This window comes from Mastigoproctus giganteus, chromosome 5 (assembly GCF_048544385.1).
Source record: "Mastigoproctus giganteus isolate SK-2022 chromosome 5, ASM4854438v1, whole genome shotgun sequence".
Taxonomy (NCBI): Eukaryota; Metazoa; Arthropoda; class Arachnida; order Uropygi; family Thelyphonidae; genus Mastigoproctus; species Mastigoproctus giganteus.
In genome coordinates, this window is record NC_143579.1 from 125,808,932 (window position 1) to 125,831,309 (window position 22,378).

General features: G+C 38.0%; 1 protein-coding gene across 1 annotated transcript in view; it reads left to right on the top strand.

Moving 5' to 3' along the window:
• HPS1 (Hermansky-Pudlak syndrome 1 protein) overlaps positions 1-22,378 on the top strand; it is a 455,504-nt gene that overhangs the window by 355,273 nt on the left and 77,853 nt on the right. The window contains exon 13 of the mRNA XM_090374645.1: positions 19,802-20,008. Coding sequence (XP_090230771.1) covers positions 19,802-20,008 — 207 coding nt within the window. The remainder of the gene's footprint in view (positions 1-19,801; positions 20,009-22,378) is intronic.

Below are 22,378 nucleotides of genomic sequence, written 5' to 3' on the forward strand. Positions count from 1 at the left end.
GCAAACTTGTGAATGGAGTTCATCAATGATTGGGAGTCAAAGTCAATGAGAGAGTCATTTGTTGATTCTATTCAGTGGACTGAACTTTAGAAAGTTACTGGTTGCAGAGTCAAGGCAAAACAGTCTAAGGTTCCTGACTTGTCTACAAGGAGCATTGAAGTTGATTTTGCTAAGGATATTAGATGCTTCATAAGTTCAATGATCACTTTGGCTAGAAGGGTGATGTCAGTGATAACTCTTCTAGCACAAAGAGGCCTCAGGTGAAAGTAATCATACAGTGATTCATGGTATACTGTGTGATAAAATAGAGGATTACGGAATGTAAGGTAACAGACAATTTTTTTGGACTGCTTCAATTTTGTTAATTAAAGTCTTTGTGTGAGGATTCCAGATGGGTAAACTGAATTCAAGGATTGACAGAACAATAGTTTTATAAAGGATAACAGCATATCTGCAGTTTTTGAACTTATAAGTTTGATAAATCCCAGTGTTTTGAATGCTTTTCTGATAATTTTAAGGACATGGGCATCAAATTTAGCACTGCTGGAGAAGAGAATCCCCAAGTCGTTAACTTGGTCACACCTTTCGATGATCACCAAGTTAATAGTGTACTTCGTATTTATTAGTTGTGGAGATCTGCAGGATGAGAAAGAGATTAGTTTGCATGAGGGGTTAGTTAGCATTCAGAGATACCACAGAGAGAATTTATTGAAGGCACATTGAAGCTGTTGAGAATCGGTAGTTTCCTTCACTGCTGAGTAGATCTTAAGATTATCATCTGTATAGAGGGTAGCTTTAACATTGGAGGTGCAGATGAAAGAAGGAAGATCATTTATGAAAGAAATGAAAAGTAGAGGACCTGGGGGAGAAGTGCATTCCAACAATCAAATACCCACTGTCTGAAGGAAATTTTCTGCCCATCTATGCCCCCTCATGTGCATAGTCTCATCAAGAGGAAGGATTTCATTTCATCTCAAGTGTTTTGAATGCTTTTCTGATAATTTTAAGGACATGGGCATCAAATTTAGCACTGCTGGAGAAGAGAATCCCCAAGTCGTTAACTTGGTCACACCTTTTGATGATCACCAAGTTAATAGTGTACTTCGTATTTATTAGTTGTGGAGATCTGCAGGATGAGAAAGAGATTAGTTTGCATGAGGGGTTAGTTAGTGTCTAGTTTCCAGTTGCTGCAATTTTGCAATTTTCAGAACTGACACCTTTCTGATAAAAACAGCGTTTTGTTCCCCTCACTATGAGGTAGGTGTATGTTATAGGCCTAATGAATTTGATGAGTATAATGAGCAATTGCGCAGAGAAATAGTGGGCAAGTAAATCGGAATGTCTTATAATGGGGGATTTTAACTTTTCAGATATTGACCGGAACTTGTGGGTTCGTCACTTGCACACTAGCAAGACTTTTCTGGATTTATTGGATGACTTTTTTCTACAGCAACATGTTTGAGAGGCAACCAGAGGGAGTAATAATCTTGATCTGATTATCAGCGGTGATTATTCATGCATTAAGAATTTGCAGATAAAGGGACCACTGGGTGACAGTGATCACAATGTACCGACATGGAAATTACTTAAAGATGTAACTACTATCAAGGCTAAAGGGGAAGGGCTTTTGCTTTTGTAAAGGTGACTACAGGGGTTTCAGACAGTTTTTAAATTCTGTACAGTGGGATCAATTGATGATGTTACCAACATTGAATTCTAAGTGGGAAGCCTTTGGGGACTTAATTTTGGAGGCTACTAGGCTTTTCATTCCAACTAAGAAATACTGTTCAAGGTTCAGGCCTAAATGGATGTCAGATGAATTAATGAGGCTCGAGGCAGAGAAGAAAAATGTATGGGATGCATATAAATTATCAGGTGACACAGAAGCCTATGGCAGATATAAGCTTGTCTGTAATCAAGTCACAAAGGAAGTTAGGCAGGCGAAAGCAGATTACAAGATATTACAAGATGCAAAGAAAAACAGCAAAGAGTTCTTTACTTAAGTAAACCCTAGAAAGAAAGAGATGAATCAGATTGGACCACTTAACATAGGTGAGTTGACTATTGATGATCATGCTCAGGTAGCTGATAAACTGAATAAGTATTTTGCATCTACATTCACACATGAGGAATTATTCAATGAGAGGAATGCCAGATGTTATCAAACTCTAAGAGGGAGCTAAGTGATTTTGTGATAACTGAGAGCAAAGTGGAGGAGAAATTGTTGAAGTTAAACATAAGGGAGGCATCTGGGGTGGATGGGATCTATCCAGTTATATTAAAGGAGGCAGCAAAGGAAGTAAGCAAATCCTTAGCCATAATTATGAGAGCTTCCTTGGACTCAGGGGAGGTCTCCTGCACTGGAGGTGTGCAAATGTATCACCAATTCATAAAGGGGGTTTAAAAGGTGAATAAGTAACTATAGACCTGTTAGTTTAACTTGTGTTCCGGGGAAAATAATGGAGTCACTGGTTAAAGAAGCATTTCAGGATCATCTAGACAAGACTGCAGTAATAATTAATACACAGCATGGGTTTGTTAAAGGGAGGTCTTGTCTGACCAATTTGATTGGATACTATGATGTGGGCACAAAGGAACTGAATGTCAAAAATAATTTTTGATATCGTATACTTGGATTTCAGGAAAGCTTTTGATACTGTTGGACATGGAAGATTGCTGTACAAATTGGAGAGGTATGGCATTAAGGGTAAGTTGCTACAGTGGATTAAGGGATGGTTGAGTGGGAAATGACAGCGGGTGGTAATCAATGGACACTGCTTTTCATGGACAAATGTTATTAGTGGTGTTCCCCAGGGTTCGATGCTGGGCCCATTGTTGTTGTTTTGTGTATTCATCAATGATATTGATGAAGGTATATCAGGATTAATGTCCAAGTTTGCAGATGATGCAAAGTTGACAGGGTTTTTAACGACAGTAAAGAGCTACTCCAACTGGATCCAGATAAGTTGGGCAAATGGGCTGAGAAGTGGCAACTGAAGTTTAACATTGACAAATGCAAATTACTGCATATGGGTAGCAATAACCCAAGAGAAATGTACCAACTGTGTGGTACTACACTCAGGGAAGTGGAAAGTGAAAAAGACTTGGGGGTTATTGTGCAGTCAAATATGAAGTTCGCGGAGCAGTGCAGATGGGCTGCCAGGGCAGGTCATGGAATCTTGTCAATGATACATAGGAATTTTGCTAGCACGGACAGGGAGGTGATTATCCCGTTATATAAGGCATTGGTCAGGCCACATGTAGAGTATTGTGTACAGGTCTGGAGGCCTCATTTTAGGAAGGATGTATAGTTTCTAGAATGAGTACAAAGAAGGGCAACAAGATTGGTGAGGGGGAACAAAGGGGTGTTCTTACAAAGAAAGGCTTAAGTTCTGGAAATTGCAGCACCTATTCTCCAGGTGCAATTTGCGGAAGTGATCTTATTGAAGTGTATAAGGCCTTGAATGGGTTGAGCAAGCTGAATGCTGATCCAGTGGGTAGTTTATTGGTGGAACAGGCTTGCATCTTTTGTTGTGGAAGCTAACAGCCTAAATAAATTTAAGGGACAGGCATTTGGAACCAATCGAGGAGTGAAATGTTTTTTTTTTTTTTTTTTTTGCTGATGCTGTATAAACTCACTTTCTTGCATCATATGCCTAAACTAATGCTAGTCTTGTTGCTCTTTTCTGCATCCACTCCAGCAAAATCCAAATCCTTCTTCAAATGTGGCAATCAAGCCTATATGCAGTATTCAAGATGTGGCTTTACCATTACATTATATAACAGAATAATCACCTCCTTATCACCACTGGCAAAAATTCATATATATCAAAGCCATATGGACTGTCATAGCAGCCTGTCTGCACTCAGAAAACTTTAAGTATGACTGCACAGTTAACCCAGTCTGTTTAGTTCTCTACTACCCTGCTTGTGGTACTATACTGATGGTATGATAATGTGAAATGACTGCTACCCATACGAAATATCTTGCATTTGTCAATGTTAAACTTCAGTTTCCACTCCTCAGCCTATCTGACTAATTTATCTAGATCATGGTGCAATAGCATACTGTGATTTCTGTCCTTAACCACCCTGCCAACCTTTGTGTCATCTGCAAACTTGGATGCAGGCCTGGTATGCCTTTATTAATATCATTAATAAATATTGAAAACGGCAGTGAGCCTAGCACTTAAACCTGGGGAATCCACTAATAAAATTTGTCCAAGAGCAGTCAGTGTCCATTGATAACAATTCTCATTGTGTCTTCTCCCACCTGACCATCCTTTTATCCATAGCAGTAAATAAATAAATGTTCTGTTTATACTCGGGGATGACCACATAAAGTCTGAGGAGTTCATGAGATAGAGCAAATACCAGAACATTTGACCATACTTAGTTTTCACATGGGATTGCACTCAAAGCATATTGTTTTGTATCCTCACACTTGACCCAGCTACTGAAGCTTGTTACTTATTCTTATTAAGCCACACTACTCCAATTTGTACAGCAGTCACTTATGTTCATCATTATCAAAAACTTTGCTGAAATCTAAGTATATGATGTAAAAATAGTTTTTTACATCCAGTTCCTTTGTCACTCTATCTATCCAATTAGATTGGTCATAACAGACTGCCCATTAACAAATCCATACTTTGACTGCAGTATAAATACATTCCTGTCTAGATGATCCTGCATTACTTGTTTCACTAGTTACTCCGTTATTACCCTTGGAACAGAAGCCAAACTAACAGTACTATAATTATTATGATGCCATTGATCTCCCTTTGTGGATTGGGAATATATTCTCGCATCTGCAGTCTATAGGAACCTTTCCCTGAATCGAAGGTACTCTTCTAATTATAATTAAAGATTTGCTGACCCCTTTTGCTGCCTCCCTTAATATAATTTGATAGTCCCATCCACCCCAAGTTCTTTTTTTACACTTTGCTTCAACAAAGGATAAGGGGCATGATGCCAAAATTTGCAGTTGGCATAAAGATTGGGAAAGTTGTTACTGATCAGTGCCAAGCAGCATTCCTTCAGGATGACTTGAACTGGCTTCAGCAATGGTCAGAAAAGAGGCAGCTATGTTATAATGCAGAAAAATACAGGGTCTTTCATTTGAAAAATACCGAGCTGTGTAAACAGGTTACTTTTTCGAAAGCCCATTGTGTCCTATTGATGATTTATCGAACAACATCCTATAGAGATAAGGAGGTCATAATCCAACTTTTCAAGGCAATTGTAAGACTACATTTGGGGATTCACAGACTAAAAGATTAACAGTAGCTGCAGGCAGAGGCGAAAGCAATCCTAGCACTGCATTTATTGTAATGAGCAGCAGCCTAGAGAGCAAGTTGCTGGTGACTTCAAGAGCTGCTGGGAGTAATCATGGAACAAATAAATACGTGGGCTGTGTTGGGGTAACTAAGAGTAAGAACAGGTGGATGTATACTTGCATGTACACCAATGCTAGAAGTATAGTAAATAAATTTGAAGTGCTGATCAAGGCATCAAAGGCAGATATTGTTGGGATATCAGAGACATGATGTCACACATATATAAGCAATGCAGAATTAGAATTTGCGAAGTACAATGTGTACAGAAAAGGTAGAAAGGGAGGAGGGGTTATGCTGTTAGTTAAGAAACACATAAAATCCTAAAGAAATGCATCCAGTTGACATGGGCGGACAGTGCAATATTGAGTCAGTTTAGTGTGTTATAGGCCTGATGAGTACAATGAACAATTATGCAGAGAAATAGAGTGGGCCAGTAAATCAGAATGTCTTGTAATAGGGGAATTTTAACTTTCCAGATATTGACAGGAACATGTGGGTTGGTCACTTGCATACTAGTAAGGCTTTTGTGGATTTATTGGAGGATTGTTTTTTACAGCAACATGTTCTTGATCTGTTCTTGGTCGGAGGTTGCACACAGTGATATCCCAAGTTAAAGATCCCGTAGCCCAGGACCATCCTAGCAATGTGGTCTACGAGATTAAGTGCCCGGATTGTGAGGAGTGTTATGTGGGGGAAACGGGCCGACGTTTAAAGGACCGTCTGGGGGAACACACGACTGCTATCAAGACTGCTAACTATGCAAGGTCTGTTGTGGCAGAGCATTTCTGGGAAAAGCAGCATCGGATCTCCCCTGAAGACGTGGTCATTACCGACCGCGCCCATGGATTTTGGGAACGCAAGTGGCTCAAGAGCTTGCGAATCGGTTCATCCAGTCACAATACTATTAATAGGGGCAGGGGGATCTGTTTACACCCCCTGTTTGAGGCAGTTGTCCTCAGAAGGGATGACCGTTTTTGTTTGACACGCTCCCGAGCCACTTACATTTCCGATACGCGCATGGAGAATGTAGATCATGTGTCTGATGATCACGTGCATGAGTGCCATGGACCGGCTACTTAAGGATGTGTCTTAGCACTAGTAGTATGCTGTTGAAGAAGGAGACGGCAGTTCTCCGAAAGCTCCAGGTTTCATTGTTTTATCGCTTTTAACCTAGTTTATTTTAATTAATTTTATTGTTTTTAACTATATTTTAAATTATATTGTAACTATAATTTAATCAGTGTTTTTTTATTTTATTTGCATCACATTTCATTGTATACTATTTCATTGTATAGTAAATTTTTAGTTTAATTCCTGGCTGGTGTTTATCATTAATTATTATAGATATAAGCTAGTCTGTAATCAAGTCACAAAGGGGGTTAGGCAAGCAAAGGCTGATGAGAAATTCTTGGTAAAGGATGCAAATAAAAACAACAAAGACTTCTTTACTTAAGTAAACTCTAGAAGGAAGGGTATGAATCAAATTGGTCCACTTGACTTGGTGGTTTGACTGTTGATGATCCTGCTCAGATAGCTGAAAAACTGAATGAGTATTTTGCATCTACATTCACACATGGGAAATTCTGTAAGGAAGGGGAAGACAGAAGTTTACTAAACTCTAACAGGGAGCTAAATGATTTTGTAATAACGGAGAACAAAGTTGAGGAGAAATTGTTGAAGTTAAACATAAAAAAGACACCTGGGGAAGATGGAATCTGTCCATTTATACTGAAGGAAGCAGTGAGGGAAGTAAGCAAACCCTTAGCCATAATTATGAGAGCATCCTTAGATTCAGGGGAGGTCTCCATGGACTGGAGATGTGCAAATGTATCCCCAATTCACAATGGTGGTTCAAAAGGTGACACACAAGTAACTACAGACCTGTTAATTTAACTTGTATTCCGGGGAAAATAATGGAGTCACTGGTTAAAGAAGTGATGCACGATCAGCTAAACAAGATTGCAGTAATAGTTCATATATCAGCATGGGTTTGTTAAGGGGAAGTCTTGTTTGACAAATATGTTTGGATACTACGATGTGGTCACAAAGGAACTGGATGCAAAAAATAATTTTGATGACATATATTTGGATTTGAGGAAGGCTTTTGATACTGTTGCACATGGAAGACTGCTGTACAAATTGGAGCAGTATGGCATTAAGGGCAAGTTGCTGCAATGGATTAAAGGGATGGTTGAATGGGAGACAACAGAGAGTGGTAATAAATTGACACTGCTATCCGTGGACTAATGTTATTAGTGGAGCCCCCCAGGGTTCGGTGCTAGGCCCATTGTTGTTTTGTGTGTTTATTAATGATATTGATGAAGGTATATCAGGCTTACTGTCCATGTTTGCAGGTGATACAAAGGTTGGCAGGATTATTAATGATAGTAAAGACAGTATGTTACTGCAACAGGATTTAGAAAAGTTAGGTAGAGGGGCTGAGAAGTGGCAACTGAAGTTTAATATTGACAAATTCAAAGTACTGCATATGGGTAGCAGTAACCTAAGATAAACGTACCAACTGTGTGGTACTACACTCAGTGAGGTGGAGAATGAAAAAAAGACCTGGGGGTAATTGTGCAGTCAGATATGAAGTTCTCTGAGCAGTGTAGACAGGCTGCCAGAGCAGGTCATGGAGTTTTGTCAATGATATATAGGAATTTTGCTAGCAGAGACAAGGAGTTGATTACACCTTTGTATAAGGCAATGGTCAGGCCGCACCTTGAGTATTGTGTACAGGTCTGGAGGCCTCATTTTAGGAAGGATGTAGAGTTGTTAGAATGAGTATGGAGAAGAATGGCAAGATATGGATGCAACTGTAGAAGCTAGTAGCATTTTTATACAAACTAACTAAATGCTTTATACTGTTCAAGAATGTCAGATGTACTGATGAGACTAAATGCAGAGAAGAATCATGTGTGGATTGCACATAAGTTTTCAGGTGATACAAAAGCCTGCAATTGTCACAAAGGTTAAGCAAGATAAGGCAGATTATTAGATGTGTCTGGGCAAAAAATAATTTGTTTCCTTGCTTTAAAAGATGCGAATTTGTTAATTATTTCATTTATGTGTATTTGTCCCAAAAGACAATTTTCTATTGAAATTATTGCTAAATTAGAGTCAGTGTTGAGACATTTTTGGTCGTAAATAATTTTTGAATAATTTTAATGCAAACATAAACAGTGACGCCTTCTTAACTTATGTAAACACTTCAGGGAAAGGAATGAATCACACTGGTCCATGAGATTTGGTTTTACTGTTGATGATATTCCTCAGGCTGCTGAAAAGCTAAACAGATATTTTCATCAGCATTCACACAAGGAATATTTTAGGTATGGCAAAGTTAGAAGTTTATCAAATTCTATTATAATTTTGTGTTAACTGAGAGTAAAGTGGAAGTGAAATCGGTATTAGTGATATAGTGCAAGGAAGCCACAGGCTGCCCAAAAAGGAAAAAAAACAGTAGATAAGAAAATACAAATTATGCTCTTCCCTTCTCACATAAGTAATGATCAAGTTGACCTTTGAATTTCTTTAAACTGTCAAGCTCAACTAACTGCAAAGGCAACTTGTTCTGGTAAACAACAGCAAGCTGGCGAATAGAAAACTTCCTGCAATCTAGTCTAAACCTATTCCCCTGTAATTTGGCCCCAGGTGCCAAGCGTTTCCGTGGCCAAGCGATTCTCGTGCGATTAAAGAGCGTTTTTTGCTAAGCGACTAGGTTCTCTTTTGTTTTCTCCCTTACTTATTAGACCTTTTCGTTAAGTAGCTTCATTTTCTTAAAAACACTTAAGAAGTGAGCCCAGAAGAAGGAAAGTACCTTTTTCTTTAATTTAGTACTTCTACTAACTAAACTAACTTCTACGCTTGGCCACAAGCGGCACTGCTCCTGCCTCCCTGTGGCGGGGCCAGTAACCTGGGTGGTAAAAGTAAACAAACCCCCAGGGCCAAAAGGAGCTAATATGGATACAAATATTTATCCACCTTTAGAGCCATTGAGCTCAAGACAAGAGACTTCTGAAATTGACCATGACTGTGTTCACCCAAAAAGGCTTCGAAGGGAAGCAAAATGTCAAAATGATATACCGAATTTCTTGGTGGTACATTCGCTATCTGCCCAACCTGTAGGCAAGTTATCACCATTCTTGATACAAAAGTGTTTAGAGTCTATTGCAGGGTCACCAAAAATGGTGAAGCGACTACAATCCGGAGACCTCCTGATCGAAACAGCCACCTCAAAACATTCTGAGCGGCTGTTAAATACAACATCTTTTGGGGGGCTAACAGAATCAGTTACTCCCCACAGAACCTTAAATTCATCGAGAGGTGTGATCAGTGAGTGGGACCTAACTTCAGTCTCCGAAGAAGAACTACTCCAAGAACTTAGTAGTCAAAAGGTAACAAGTGTAAAAAGAATCATGACTAAAAAAGATGGGAATCTAACTCCAACTAGAACCATCATTTTAACATTCAGTACTCCAGACTTACCATCCTCAATCAAAGCTGGCTATTTGAATTGCCGTATTAGACCATATATTCCGAATCCCATTCGTTGCTTCAAATGCCAGAAATATGGTCATTCACAGGAGGCATGTAGAGGTGACTCCATCTGTCCCATATGCGGATCTAAAGGCCATACTCAAGCTGATTGCTCAGTGGCAACCCCTGCGTGTCCAAACTGCAAGGGAAGTCACCCTGCCTTTTCCAAATTTTGCGAGTTATGGATTACAGGGAAAAAAATTCAAAAATATAAAGTAGAAAATAAAGTTATGTTTCCTGAGGCACGTAGGCAAGTTATGTTGAGCATGCCTAGCAGTCGATCCTACGCTGTTCGCACTAGAAACTATATATCTATTGGAGCACAAACAGATGTATCAATTCCGACTAATACCTCATAGCTAATTGGCTTAAATCTACTCTTTCAAATTCAAAAAAAGAAAATCCTCAAAATAAAACTAGTGAAGCTACAAATACCCCAATCAGTATCCCTAGTGATACTCCATCGGTCCCGTATGACACAGAGCAAACGAAATCTGACACAGGTTCAAAACAAATGGAAACTCCTACCAACAGTATACCCCCTATTTTCCGAAAAAAGATAAAATAAAACAAGACAGACCGAAATGCTCCACTTCTAAAAAACAGTCAGACCAATCGACCACAACTAAACTCAAATAATGTCTAATATTATACAGTGGAACTGCAGAGGACTAAGAAGCAATTCTGACGACATAAAAGATTTACTGATTAAATATAATCCGATAGGAGTATGTCTACAAGAAACTTTCTTATCATCTCAAGCTTCACCAAAATTTACAAACTATACAATATATAGAAAAGACAGGATTTCGGAGTCTCCTGCTCGCGGAGGAGTAGCTGTGCTTATTAAATCAAACATATCGTCCAGGCAAATTCAATTACAAACTAGTCTAGAAGCTGTGGCAGCACGTATTTCAATCGGTATATCAATTACCCTAACTTCTATATATATATCTCCTTCTCAACCATTGTCAAATACAGAACTTGATAATTTGGTTATGCAACTACCATCTCCAATCTGCCTTTTTGGTGACTTCAATGGCCACCATCCATTATGGGGGTTGCCTGCGATTGACACAAGAGGCAAATTAATAGAAACATTCATGAATAATAACAACCTAACTATGCTAAATTCTGGATCTCCCACTTATATTCACCTATCTACAGGATCTACTTCTGCAATAGACTTGTCAATCTGCTCACCAGCAATTCTCCCAAGTATGACATGGTCAGTGCTAAACTATCCTCTAAACAGTGATCACTTCCCAATCCTTTGCTCATTACAAACACGGGTAACTGGAAATCTCGAGCACCGATCCACCTGGAAGTTCAAGAAGGCAAACTGGGAGAGCTACTGTACCCAGGTCCAGTTAGACAGGAGTTATGTTCAGCAACATCCAATTGAAGACGTAACTAACTACATTACCAATCAGATACTAAATGCAGCAAAAAATTCAATTCCGAAGTCACGACCTCACAAGTGCTCCCACCATAACAACTGGTGGAACACAGATTGTTCTAATGCCAAGCGTGAGAAAAACCGTGCTTGGAACAAATTCCATAAGTTTCCTACAACCAGTAATCTAATAGAATACAAAAGACTTAAAGCCAAAGCAAGGCAGATTAGGAGAAAAGCCAAGCATGACTCCTGGATCTCATTTGCCTCAACTATCACCAAAGACACTGACCCATGATTCATTTGGAGAAGAATTAAAGCGCTAAATGGAAAATTCACTCGACCACCCTCGACCTCTGTTGGAATGGAAAAGATCTCTCGGCACCTAAGGAAATCGCCAATGCGCTAGCAGAATCATTTTCTTCAATATCTGCTTCTGCTTCCTACTCCATCTCCTTTCAGCGCATCAAGGCAGATGCAGAACGCCGCAAAATTAACTTTTCCACACGGCTCTCACTTCCATACAATCAACCATTTAATATAACAGAACTCAAAGAATCCTTAAATAAATCTTCAAATAGTGCTGCCGGCCCAGACGACGTACATTACATCATGCTAAAACAGTTACTTGAAGAGGACTTACGTACCCTATTGATCTTCTATAATCGAATCTTCTCAGAAAATGATTATCCACTTTCGTGGTGTCATTCTCACATACTTGCCATACCAAAACCAGGCAAAGACCCTTCTTTGGTTGACAATTATAGGCCAATATCTCTCACAAGCTGCATGGGGAAAATTTTTGAAAGAATGATACATACGAGGCTTACCTGGATCTTAGAAGCAGAGAACCTTTTAACAGATCATCAGAGCGGCTTTCGTAAGAACAGATCCACTCTTGATGTCCTTATCAAAGCTGAATCGAATATTCGGAATGCCTTTGTCATGAAGCAACATCTAGTCATGGTCAATTTAGATATTGAAAAGGCATTTGATACTACCTGGCGACGTGGTATTATTATGGACCTTTATCACCTAGGACTAAGGGGTCATCTCCCTCAGATAATTCAGAATTTCCTGCGCCACCGCTCTTTTCAGGTCCGTTATCAGAATGTACTGTCTACACCCCATATTCAGGAAGAAGGAGTACCACAGGGATCTATACTCAGCGCAACATTATTTGCAATTCGAGTCAACAGCATAACTAGAGACATCCCCAAAACTGTGGAGGCTTATATGTACGCGGATGACCTCGCCATCTCCTGCCAATCTCAAAGCATGAACACCATTGAGCGTCAACTCCAACTTGCCATTAACAGAATTGAATCCTGGATGTCACGCAACGGATATCGACTAGCTGAACAAAAGTCTACCAGCACGTTTTTTTTGTAAGAAACGTGCTGTCCACCACCATCCTGAATTACGACTAAACAATTGTCCAATACCAGTAGTAAACAGCATCAGATTTCTCGGTCTGATATTAGATAGTAAGCTTAACTTCCAAGCACATATCACATATCTACGAACTACTTGTCTAAAACAGTTGAACATGCTTCGATCAGTCTCATCCATGTCGTGGGGAGCTGATCGGTACTCCTTACTTCACCTCTACAAATCTCTGATCCGTTCACGCTTAGATTATGGTTCTCCCGTATATGACTCAGCTAGGAAAAGCACATTAGATCGGCTAAATGTCATCCAGCACAGTGCCCTGAGGACTGCTCTGGGCACATTCAGGACTTCTCCCATGCAAAGTCTTTATGTTGAAGCCAACGAGCCGCCATTACATCTTTGTAGGAAAACATTTTTGCTTTTCTATGCTTCTAAGATCCAGAGTCTTCCATCGCACCCCAGTTGGGAGTATCTTTATCACACTCGGTGGGATTCTTTTTATGAGAATAAGCTACATGAAAATCGTCCTGCTTCACTCAGGATCACAGATCTTATTCAGAGTTGGAATATTGATTTAGCTGATATTTTTCAGAACACAACTGCACCTGTTCCACCCTGGACGTATGTTTGTGCCTCACATGATACACATTTTCTCCAGTGGGGGAAGAATGTCATACCTCCCAATAACATGAGACAGTTGCACTCAGTTCATGCTACCCTTAACTCCGATGCCTGTAAAATATATATCGATGGGTCGAAAACTGATAGTAAGGTAGGTGCTGCAGCTGTTTTTCCTACATGTACAATTTCAGCCACACTACCTTTATCATGCAGTGTCTTCACTACTGAACTTTATGCCAAGTTAGCACTTATTAAGATTATTGAACTTTGCATCTCACCCACAATAATTTACACTGATTCCCTCAGTGCTATCTATGCTATAAGGAAGAATTTATGCTCTTCTCATCCTACATTGAAAGAAATTCATTCCCAACTATTTTCCTGTGGTGCATCCAATCAGTCAACCAGCTTTTGCTGGATCCCTGGCCATTCTGGCATTCCAGGAAATGAAAGTGCAGACTTTGCCGCTAAACATCCTCAACCCACTCTCTCACAACATCCTCAGGTCCCATACACTGATTACAAGCCTGTAATTCGTAAAGCATGTTATGACAACTGGTCCCAGACATGGAAAACTAACAACAAACTTTACTAAATAAAACAAGAACCAAAGCTGTGGCTCTCTTGCTTCAGACCAAACAGACATGAGGAAGTGGTGTTGGCAAGGCTAAGAATTGGACATACACATCATACCCATCTCTACTTGCTATTGGGAGAAAGCCCCCCTCAGTGTTCATCCTGTAAGAGTCGGCTTACGGTCCGCCATTTTCTGCTTGATTGTCCCTTGCATTCAACCATCTGGTCAAACACTTTTCAATCAGTTTCCAGGCTTAACGTATCACCTGATTTATCTCATATCCTAGGAAACAATGCAAATATTGAAGAACTTTTAATATACTTAAAATGTATTGGCCTATACAAAAGTATATAATTTAACAACAATAAAGATAGGGTCATGCAATTAAGCAATAAATAGACACAATTTGGCCTCAGTTGCCCTTGTGTCTTTAAACCCAATAACAACAACAATCCCCTGTAATTTGAATTTATGGCCCTTAATTCTGGAATTTCTTAAAATATTGAAAATTCTGTCTTTTTTTCCTTTTACTAACCCCTCTCAGTCATAAACATCAGTAAGGTCCCCCCTAGGGTGCATGGTTGCCAGCTCTTTAACCCATTTAATAAAAGTTTTTCCTCATCTGGTTGCCCTTTTGCAGATCTCACCGTGTCAGTTGCCCATCTTTGGATCCTTTCAAGAAGCTCAGTACCTTTTATTGAGATGGGGGTCTCCACATTTTAAATTTAACCCTGACTTGCAACTTTTTTTCAATATTGACCTGTACTTGTTAAGTAAATCCACAGATCTCCTACACTTAATGTCATTAGTGCCAACGTGTAAAACTACATCGCCTTTTGTGCCTTTAATGGATATGCTCTAGAAAGTCATGAATGTTTGCCCCTGGCTGACATACCCAGGTCCTATTCCACCTGTGCTTTTTTTGCACAATATATTTGCCGTTTCCCTGAAAATTCAGTCAATGCCGATAATTAGATCCTTCTGCCCTGAAGATTGTCACTGTATTGCCTGGTGCACAAGAGTGAGCTCTGACATTGAGTTGGGTAGCTGAGAGCTTGATGGGGCTCCCCATATTAATTCCTTCGATGGCATCTGCCTGACTTCAAACGCTCATAGACGCTCATCAGAATCCTGAGTTGGCGCCTAATTTCTTGATACTCCATGCACCTTGCATTCACAAAGACATCATCCTTGGCTAGATCAAGTCCTGTTCTAGGAAGGTCCACAAACAGTTCAGAAGTTGTACATTTCTTTAGCCTGTGATGTGTTTTAGAATCATCCCCTTTGGTTCTCCCCAAGCCACAGCACTTCCGCTACTTTGTGCACATTGCTTTGCTGCTCTTGTCTGGGGCATGATTTTTGTTTAAATGCAATTTAATTAATTATAAAAATTAAGATTTATAAATTTAATTGATTAATCGACAATACTATACTAAGCTAACAGATTCCGAATACAGTCCTACGTATTACACTATCTAACTTGCATTATACTTTATGCTGTCAAGTTTGAGATATATATTGTGCTATTCTGTATCGATTTAATATACTACAACAATTACGGCAAGTTTTGAATGGTACAAGCAGGGCTGCTGCGTCCCTATGTGCCACCAGTAAGCAAAATAAAATTTGCCGCCCCAAAATATTTGGATTAAAAAATAAAATAAGCCGTAAATAATTATTATTCATTTATTGAAAAAGAAAAGAATTACAGCATATCTCACATATAACATAATGGAACAACAAACACATATAACAAAATCATTCTGAAAATAAACTTTAAATTCTAAATCACAGTAATCGTACAATAATAAAATAAAAGGAAAATCATAAAAATTTGTTTCCTTGCTTTAAAAGATGTGAATTTGTTAATTATTTCATTTATGCGTATTTCTCCCAAAAGACAATCTTCTATTGAAATTATTGCTAAATTAGAGTCAGTGTTGAGACATTTTTGGTCGTAAATAATTTTTGATTAATTTTAATTTTGAAAAATTGTGTTCACCTGAGGTAACTGAAACTGGTAAGGTTAGATAAATTCTTAATGGAACTGCCAAATTCAGAAAAGTATCTATAAAATCGTTTTTAAAAAAAAAAGATTTAACACTTCAAATGGGTATATAAATTTGAAGTACTCTAAGTTTTTCAGATAATGCTAAACCATCAGTGTCGGACTCATTACGATCAATGTCACTTAACTTAATATGTAAATCTTTGCAATGATTTAATAAATCATCATCTGACCTTTTTTTTTTTTTGAAATTCAGGAATATTATAAAACATTTTAAATATTTCTACATGTTCTTTCAGTTAACGAGAAAATTTTTGTGTCCATAATTTGAAAAAAAAAATTAATTTTGAAATTTTGTTGCGGATCCTTGAATACCTTCATCTCTACTTTCATAATTGAAATGACGGTTTTTCTTTTCAGTGCTTACTTTTGGAAACAAAGCTACAATACCAATGATAGCAGCCATATTATTAGCCAAATCGAGAATTTTTTTGACTGCTTCCTCTATTCTATTTTCTTTAAAATATTCAAACAAAATATTCCATGATATTCAAGAGCTTAATATATATCAGAATTTTTTTTTTTTTTTTTAGCATTTTACTTATCAGATTAATTTTATTTAAAATATGCCAAATTATAATTGAACAAAGAAACTTATAAGATTTTATTTTTAAGGCTATTGATTTAGCATGATTCCTTGTATCCATATTTTTATTTTCATCTTTAGTGATTATAGCAAAATACTAGAAATGACTAGTTTCACTCTAGTTATTTCTAGTATTTTATCTGTAATATTTTGTGAAATTATTTCAATAATTTCATTTTGTATTTGATCACCCAAATAATGCACAGTATTTTTTGATTCAGAACACAGATCCAGATAATAAGAAAATTAATGTACCGTATTTCCCCATGTATAAGACGCACCTTAATTTTGGGGCCCGAAATTTGAAAAAAAAAAAAAAATATGTATTACATAAAGTTATTGAACTCAAGTTTTATTCATCATAAAATTCATACAACTCCTCATTACTTGAATTCAGCACTGTACGAAAATCTTTTCTGAGCCATTTCTGGGCAGAACGTGGCAAAGCATAACCTAATATACTGGTAACAAGTGCGAAACAATGAGTGCAACGACAACAAGCGCGAAAAAGCGGGAAATGCAAGTAAAAAAATGTACAACCACTGTATAAGACGCACCCAGTTTTTAAACCCCAAATTTTTTGAAAAAAGGTGCATCTTATACATGGGGAAATACGGTAAGTCTGCAATATCATGTACTGTATTTATTTCAAATGAATTATTTGCCTGCTGTGTTGAATACTGGTAAACATTAACCAGTCAGCTGACCAGCACAACTTCTGGGTATGTGGAACAGGAGGTTGGATAGGTTTTATGACTACCGCTAAGTTACAGAATGGTAATCCCTTTAACTCTTAATTCATGCTTAGTAGCAGCACTAATTGTCTCAATTGCCTGAAGGCCAGAGGTGCGAACTATTAATGAGTTCTCAGTTAAGCCTCTCGTAATCCGTTCGTTATATGGAAATTTTCTTTTCTACGTAAACTATTTTAAATGTAATTACCAAGGGGCATTCAAAAAAAATCGCTAAATAGAAAATTTCATTTTAAATAAGTTCCTTAAACAGAAGTATGACTTGTATATGTAAAAAAAAATTTTGGTGCCCTCTTAAACTTCTTCCGATACCCGACACTTACTTGCCTTCCCACTTGTTGTGGCCCTGGGTACAAAGTTTTACTGATACTAAGTAATAACCTACAAAATTTCAATCTAAATTCAAAATAAACTCAGTATCGTAACTAGGAATATAAAGCTACTTCTAGAATATAAATTAATATGCCAATTAAGTTAATAAAATGGAAAATTTAAGGAAAACTTCTCTATTTGCTGGAGCCGTAAAAACTTTGCCCGTATGGAGATACTCTTGTTCCCGAAAAAAAAAATCCTGCAGCAGTTGCAACCACCAGTACTTCCTTAGTTGGTCCATCCAGGTTTCTGGAATTCAAATAATTGCAGCACAGTGGGAGAGAAGCAGTTTCTTTGTAGTATTAAGCTTATTTCATTATTATTATAATTAGCCTTATGGTGCAAGGAAGCCTGAGGCTTTTGCTGCACCAGCCAAAAAAAAAATTTCAGTTACCCCAGACAGAGAGAGAGAGAGAAATAGAAGGGAATCACCAAAAAAGAGAAGAATGATGATATCCAGCTTAGGACCCTGGGTGTGCCAAGCTCATACTCACCAGATGTGAGCCCCTGGGGCTTGTCAAGCTTCCTGTTGAGGCCATATCTTTCAGATATGGTCTCAACAGTGCTTGATAATAGTGCAACCCCACTTGCACTACTATGTGTTACAAAGTTAATCCATGTGGGGTTGCTTTACTATCACTACTATGCACTACTTGGTTGGCAGGTCCTCGAGGGAACTGGCTTAGGCCCTATATAGACTCATACAGCGATGGTGCACAGATTCACATCTGACAACAGCACCACAAAGAATCATTGTATTGGTGATAGAGTCAGCTCATAAGTCAGCTCCATCTTTCTGGACTGACTAAGTGACACTAGTTCTGGGAGTGTGGATCACACAATCATAGAGAAGCCTTATAAACATTTCTTCCTGCCCCAAGGAGGAACAGTGCATGGTAGTAGAGTCTTCAGGATTACAATCAATCCTGAATGAGGCATAAGTGGATCTCTTTGTTTTCAATGGCTCAGCATATATGGTTAAATTATAATCCTTATGGAGTACCTCACTTATTGGTTTGTAGGGCTCACGTGCCAGCCTAGATAAAAATAAGCTTCTTTTACCAACTTGGTTATTTTTCTGCAGTGTGAAATTCTTCAAGGTCCCAAAAGATAGTTGGCTGTGATGAGTAGTCTTCCTTGACTTGTGAGAGGTATGTGTTGGCAATCTCATATGGTGAACTTAAGACAGTACAGTGTAGGAAACAGAGGACTGGGAGTCCTTGACGAGGGTGATAGAATTAAAGGAGTTAGCATGTGTGGTCAGTTGAGTCTGAGGTAGAGATGTGGTACTTGAGCCATGCACATTGCATAGAAGAAGGAGGGGATAGAGACATTTCTTATTTCTCTTCTACTACCATACATTCTGGTAGTATCCTGCTGTGTGTTCTTCTGTACTTCTGCATTTCTTCTTAGACAATCAGCCACTGCTGTAATTGTGCAAACAAATGCACTTTATTTTTGAAAATTTTATTGTGCAAAAGCCTTAAATTTAGTAACAACTTTTATTTAGAGATGAAAACATAAGTTGATCAGCTAAATGAAATAAAATGTAGAAATATGCTGTAGAATACCAGGATGCAAATTGCTTCAGTCTATGCTGGAATCACTGCAGGCAATTAAGGCTGCATACTATAAACAAGTGCTTCATATACCCTGAGGCACTTTTAAAATGTTACAGACCATAAAATCACAACAGCATACTATAACATTGTATAAATTTATAATTAAAAATTCTTATTGGAATAAAATTTGAACAGTGCTATCTATATATTGAAGGATTTTTAAAATCTTAAATACAAGATTACGAAATCAGGACATTAGTACTGAGCTGTTTACTTAACTGACATTTGTGTGTGAGTGGGGATATCATTGGAAATTATTTTTGTATTTCTTTTCACTTTAAAACTGCTGTTCAAACAGCTGTAACTCACAGTACCTTAAAGGGTTTTTTTTTTGCTTAGTTTCTGTATTAAAACTTCTACTGAATAGGAGCAAAATGTTTTTGCAGGCCTGTTAATTTTCATTCACCTTATTCTAAGTTAATTTCAGAAATGAAACAACTCAATTGAGAACATATATTAGTTTAGATTTAATATCATAACGTAAAAGTATAATTTCCATTTATGTATTTCACTTCTATATTTTCATTTGTTCTTTAGGGCAGAAGCAGCAGTCTCTGCTATGTGTGATATTCTGAAAGAAACATTTGCTGCCCATATCTTAGTTGCAGAATTATTTCAAGAATCACAGCCTTCTTCTATTCTGGTGAATATATTGCAGAATGCTCAAGGTTCAGCATCGCGAAGATTAGCAGATTATGTTGATTACCTTACAGTCAAAGCAGCTCGTAATGTAACAATGACATCGTATCTTTTTTTTTTTTAATTATGAAATCTTATTCTGTTTACACTGAGTGCATATTATTTTGAAGTATTATTTTTAAGAAATTTATTTTTTTGAAAAATTATTTTATAGAATATATTTTATGAATTTTTTTAAAGGCCTCAAGCTTAGAGAGGTTTGAAGACAAGAATATAAACTAAATAAAACATGATGTTGATTATCCAGTTTGGATAAGGGTGTTTTAAAATGGTCTCCTTTTTTTATCATAAAACATTATTTTTTACTACTACACATTTAGATGCCAAACTGTGGATATGGAACAGTCAAAAATGGAAATCATTTTCTGATTCATAGATAGCACAGAATACTTACATTCTCCAGACATTATTGTAACACTATGGAGAACAAAATGCAGGGCTGCAGAAAGGTTATTTTTGCAACTGTCCCCCCCCCCCCCACATACACAAATACACACATAAGTGACTACAATTTTTCTATTTTCCACTAAGTTTATAGTTAGTTGCTGTATTTAAAATTCAAGATTAAAATTTCATTCAGAAAATGCCTGTAGGTCCTGGATGGTGCCAAGGTTTCAAATGGTGCAAAGCTTGGCACCATTTGAAAGAGAATTCCCAAAGCTGCATCTAAGTTCTTATTAAGTTTAAAAGTTTTTCTTCCATTTATATTATGAAGTAATTTTTTTGTCTTATGAACTGCAAATTGCCCCCCCCTCTCTCTCTCTCTCTCTCTCTCTCTCTCTCTCTCTCTCTCTCTCACACACACACACACACACACACGCAAATACAATACATTAGGCTGGCTAAAAGATATGAAACCAAAAGTAACTCCAACTAGCATTAGTAGAGGCATATGATGCAAAAAAGCAAGCTTATGCAGCATCAGCCAAAAAAAAAAAAAAAAAAACTGCTCACATTTCATCCCTCTGTTCGTTCCAAATACCTGTCCAGCTCAGCCTTCAATTTATTTAGGCTATCAACTTCCACAGCAAAGGATGGAAGTCTTCCACCAACCAACTACCTGCTGGCTAAAGGCAAACTTCCACACCTCTATCCTACATCTGTCTTTCCTGAATTTGAATTTATGCCCTCTCAGGTGATTATTCTGAGCAAGAGGAAGAATCCCATCAGCATTGAGCATGCTCAAACCATTCAAGGCTTTATATACCTCAATCAGATCACCTCGCAGGTGCATAGTCTCCAGATGCTGTAATTTGCAAAACTTAAGCCTTTCTTCGTAAGAGCAACCCTTTGTTCCATTCACTAGTCTTGTTGCCTTTCTCTGTACTCGTTTCCAACAGCTCTACATCCTTCTTAAAATGGGGCCTCCAGACCTGTATACAGTACTCAAGGTGTGGCCTGATCATTGCCTTATACAAGAGGATAATCACCTCCTTATCCCTGCTAGAAAAATTCCTGTATATCATTGACAAGACACCATGAGCTACTCTTGCAGACCGTCTGCACTGCTCAGGAAACTTCATATCTGCCTGCACAATTACCCTCAGGTCCTTTTTGTTCTCTACGACTGTCAGTGTAGTACCACAGAGTTGATACGATACACTGGGGTTACTGTTTCCCATATGTAGTACTTTACATTTGTCAATGTTAAACTTCATTTGCCACCTCTCAGCCCATGTGCTCAACTTTTCTAGATCCTGTTACAGCAGCATACTCTCATTAGTGTCATTAACAACCCTGCCGATCTTTGTATTGTCTGCAAACTTGGACATTAAGCCCGATATACCATCATCAATATCATTTATAAATACAGAAAACAACAATGGACCCAACACTGAACCCTGAGGGACTCTACTAATAACATTAGTCCATGAAGAGCAGTGTCCATTGATTACCACTCTGTCTTCTCCCACTCAACCATCCCTTTATCCATAGCAGCAATTTGCCTCCAGTGCCACACTGCTCCAATTTTTGCAGCAGTCTTCCATGTGCAACAGTATCAAAAGCCTTTCTAAGATCCAAATATATGATATCAAAGTTATTCCCTGCATCCAGTTCCTTTGAAACTGATTCACCTGTGTATCAAATGGAGTTCCCTGGGGGATCAGTATTGGGGGAGGTCCCTCCTGTTTCTAATCTTGTTTAATGACGTTGATGGGCACAGGGACAATTGTTAGTTTGCTGGTGATTTACAGGTGCTAACGAGTGGTTAATGACCAGAACCTGTATCTTTCTTCAAAATGACAGATTAGTTGCAGATAGGGTCTTAAAAATAACAACTGAAGTTTAATTCTTCTAATGGATTTAATTAATTTTAAATTTATCCTTTTAAATTAATTGTAAGCTAGGGAGAAAGGAACTGAAAGTTAGATCAAACATGACTAGGGGTTATAGTAAAAATGCCCATATGAAAAT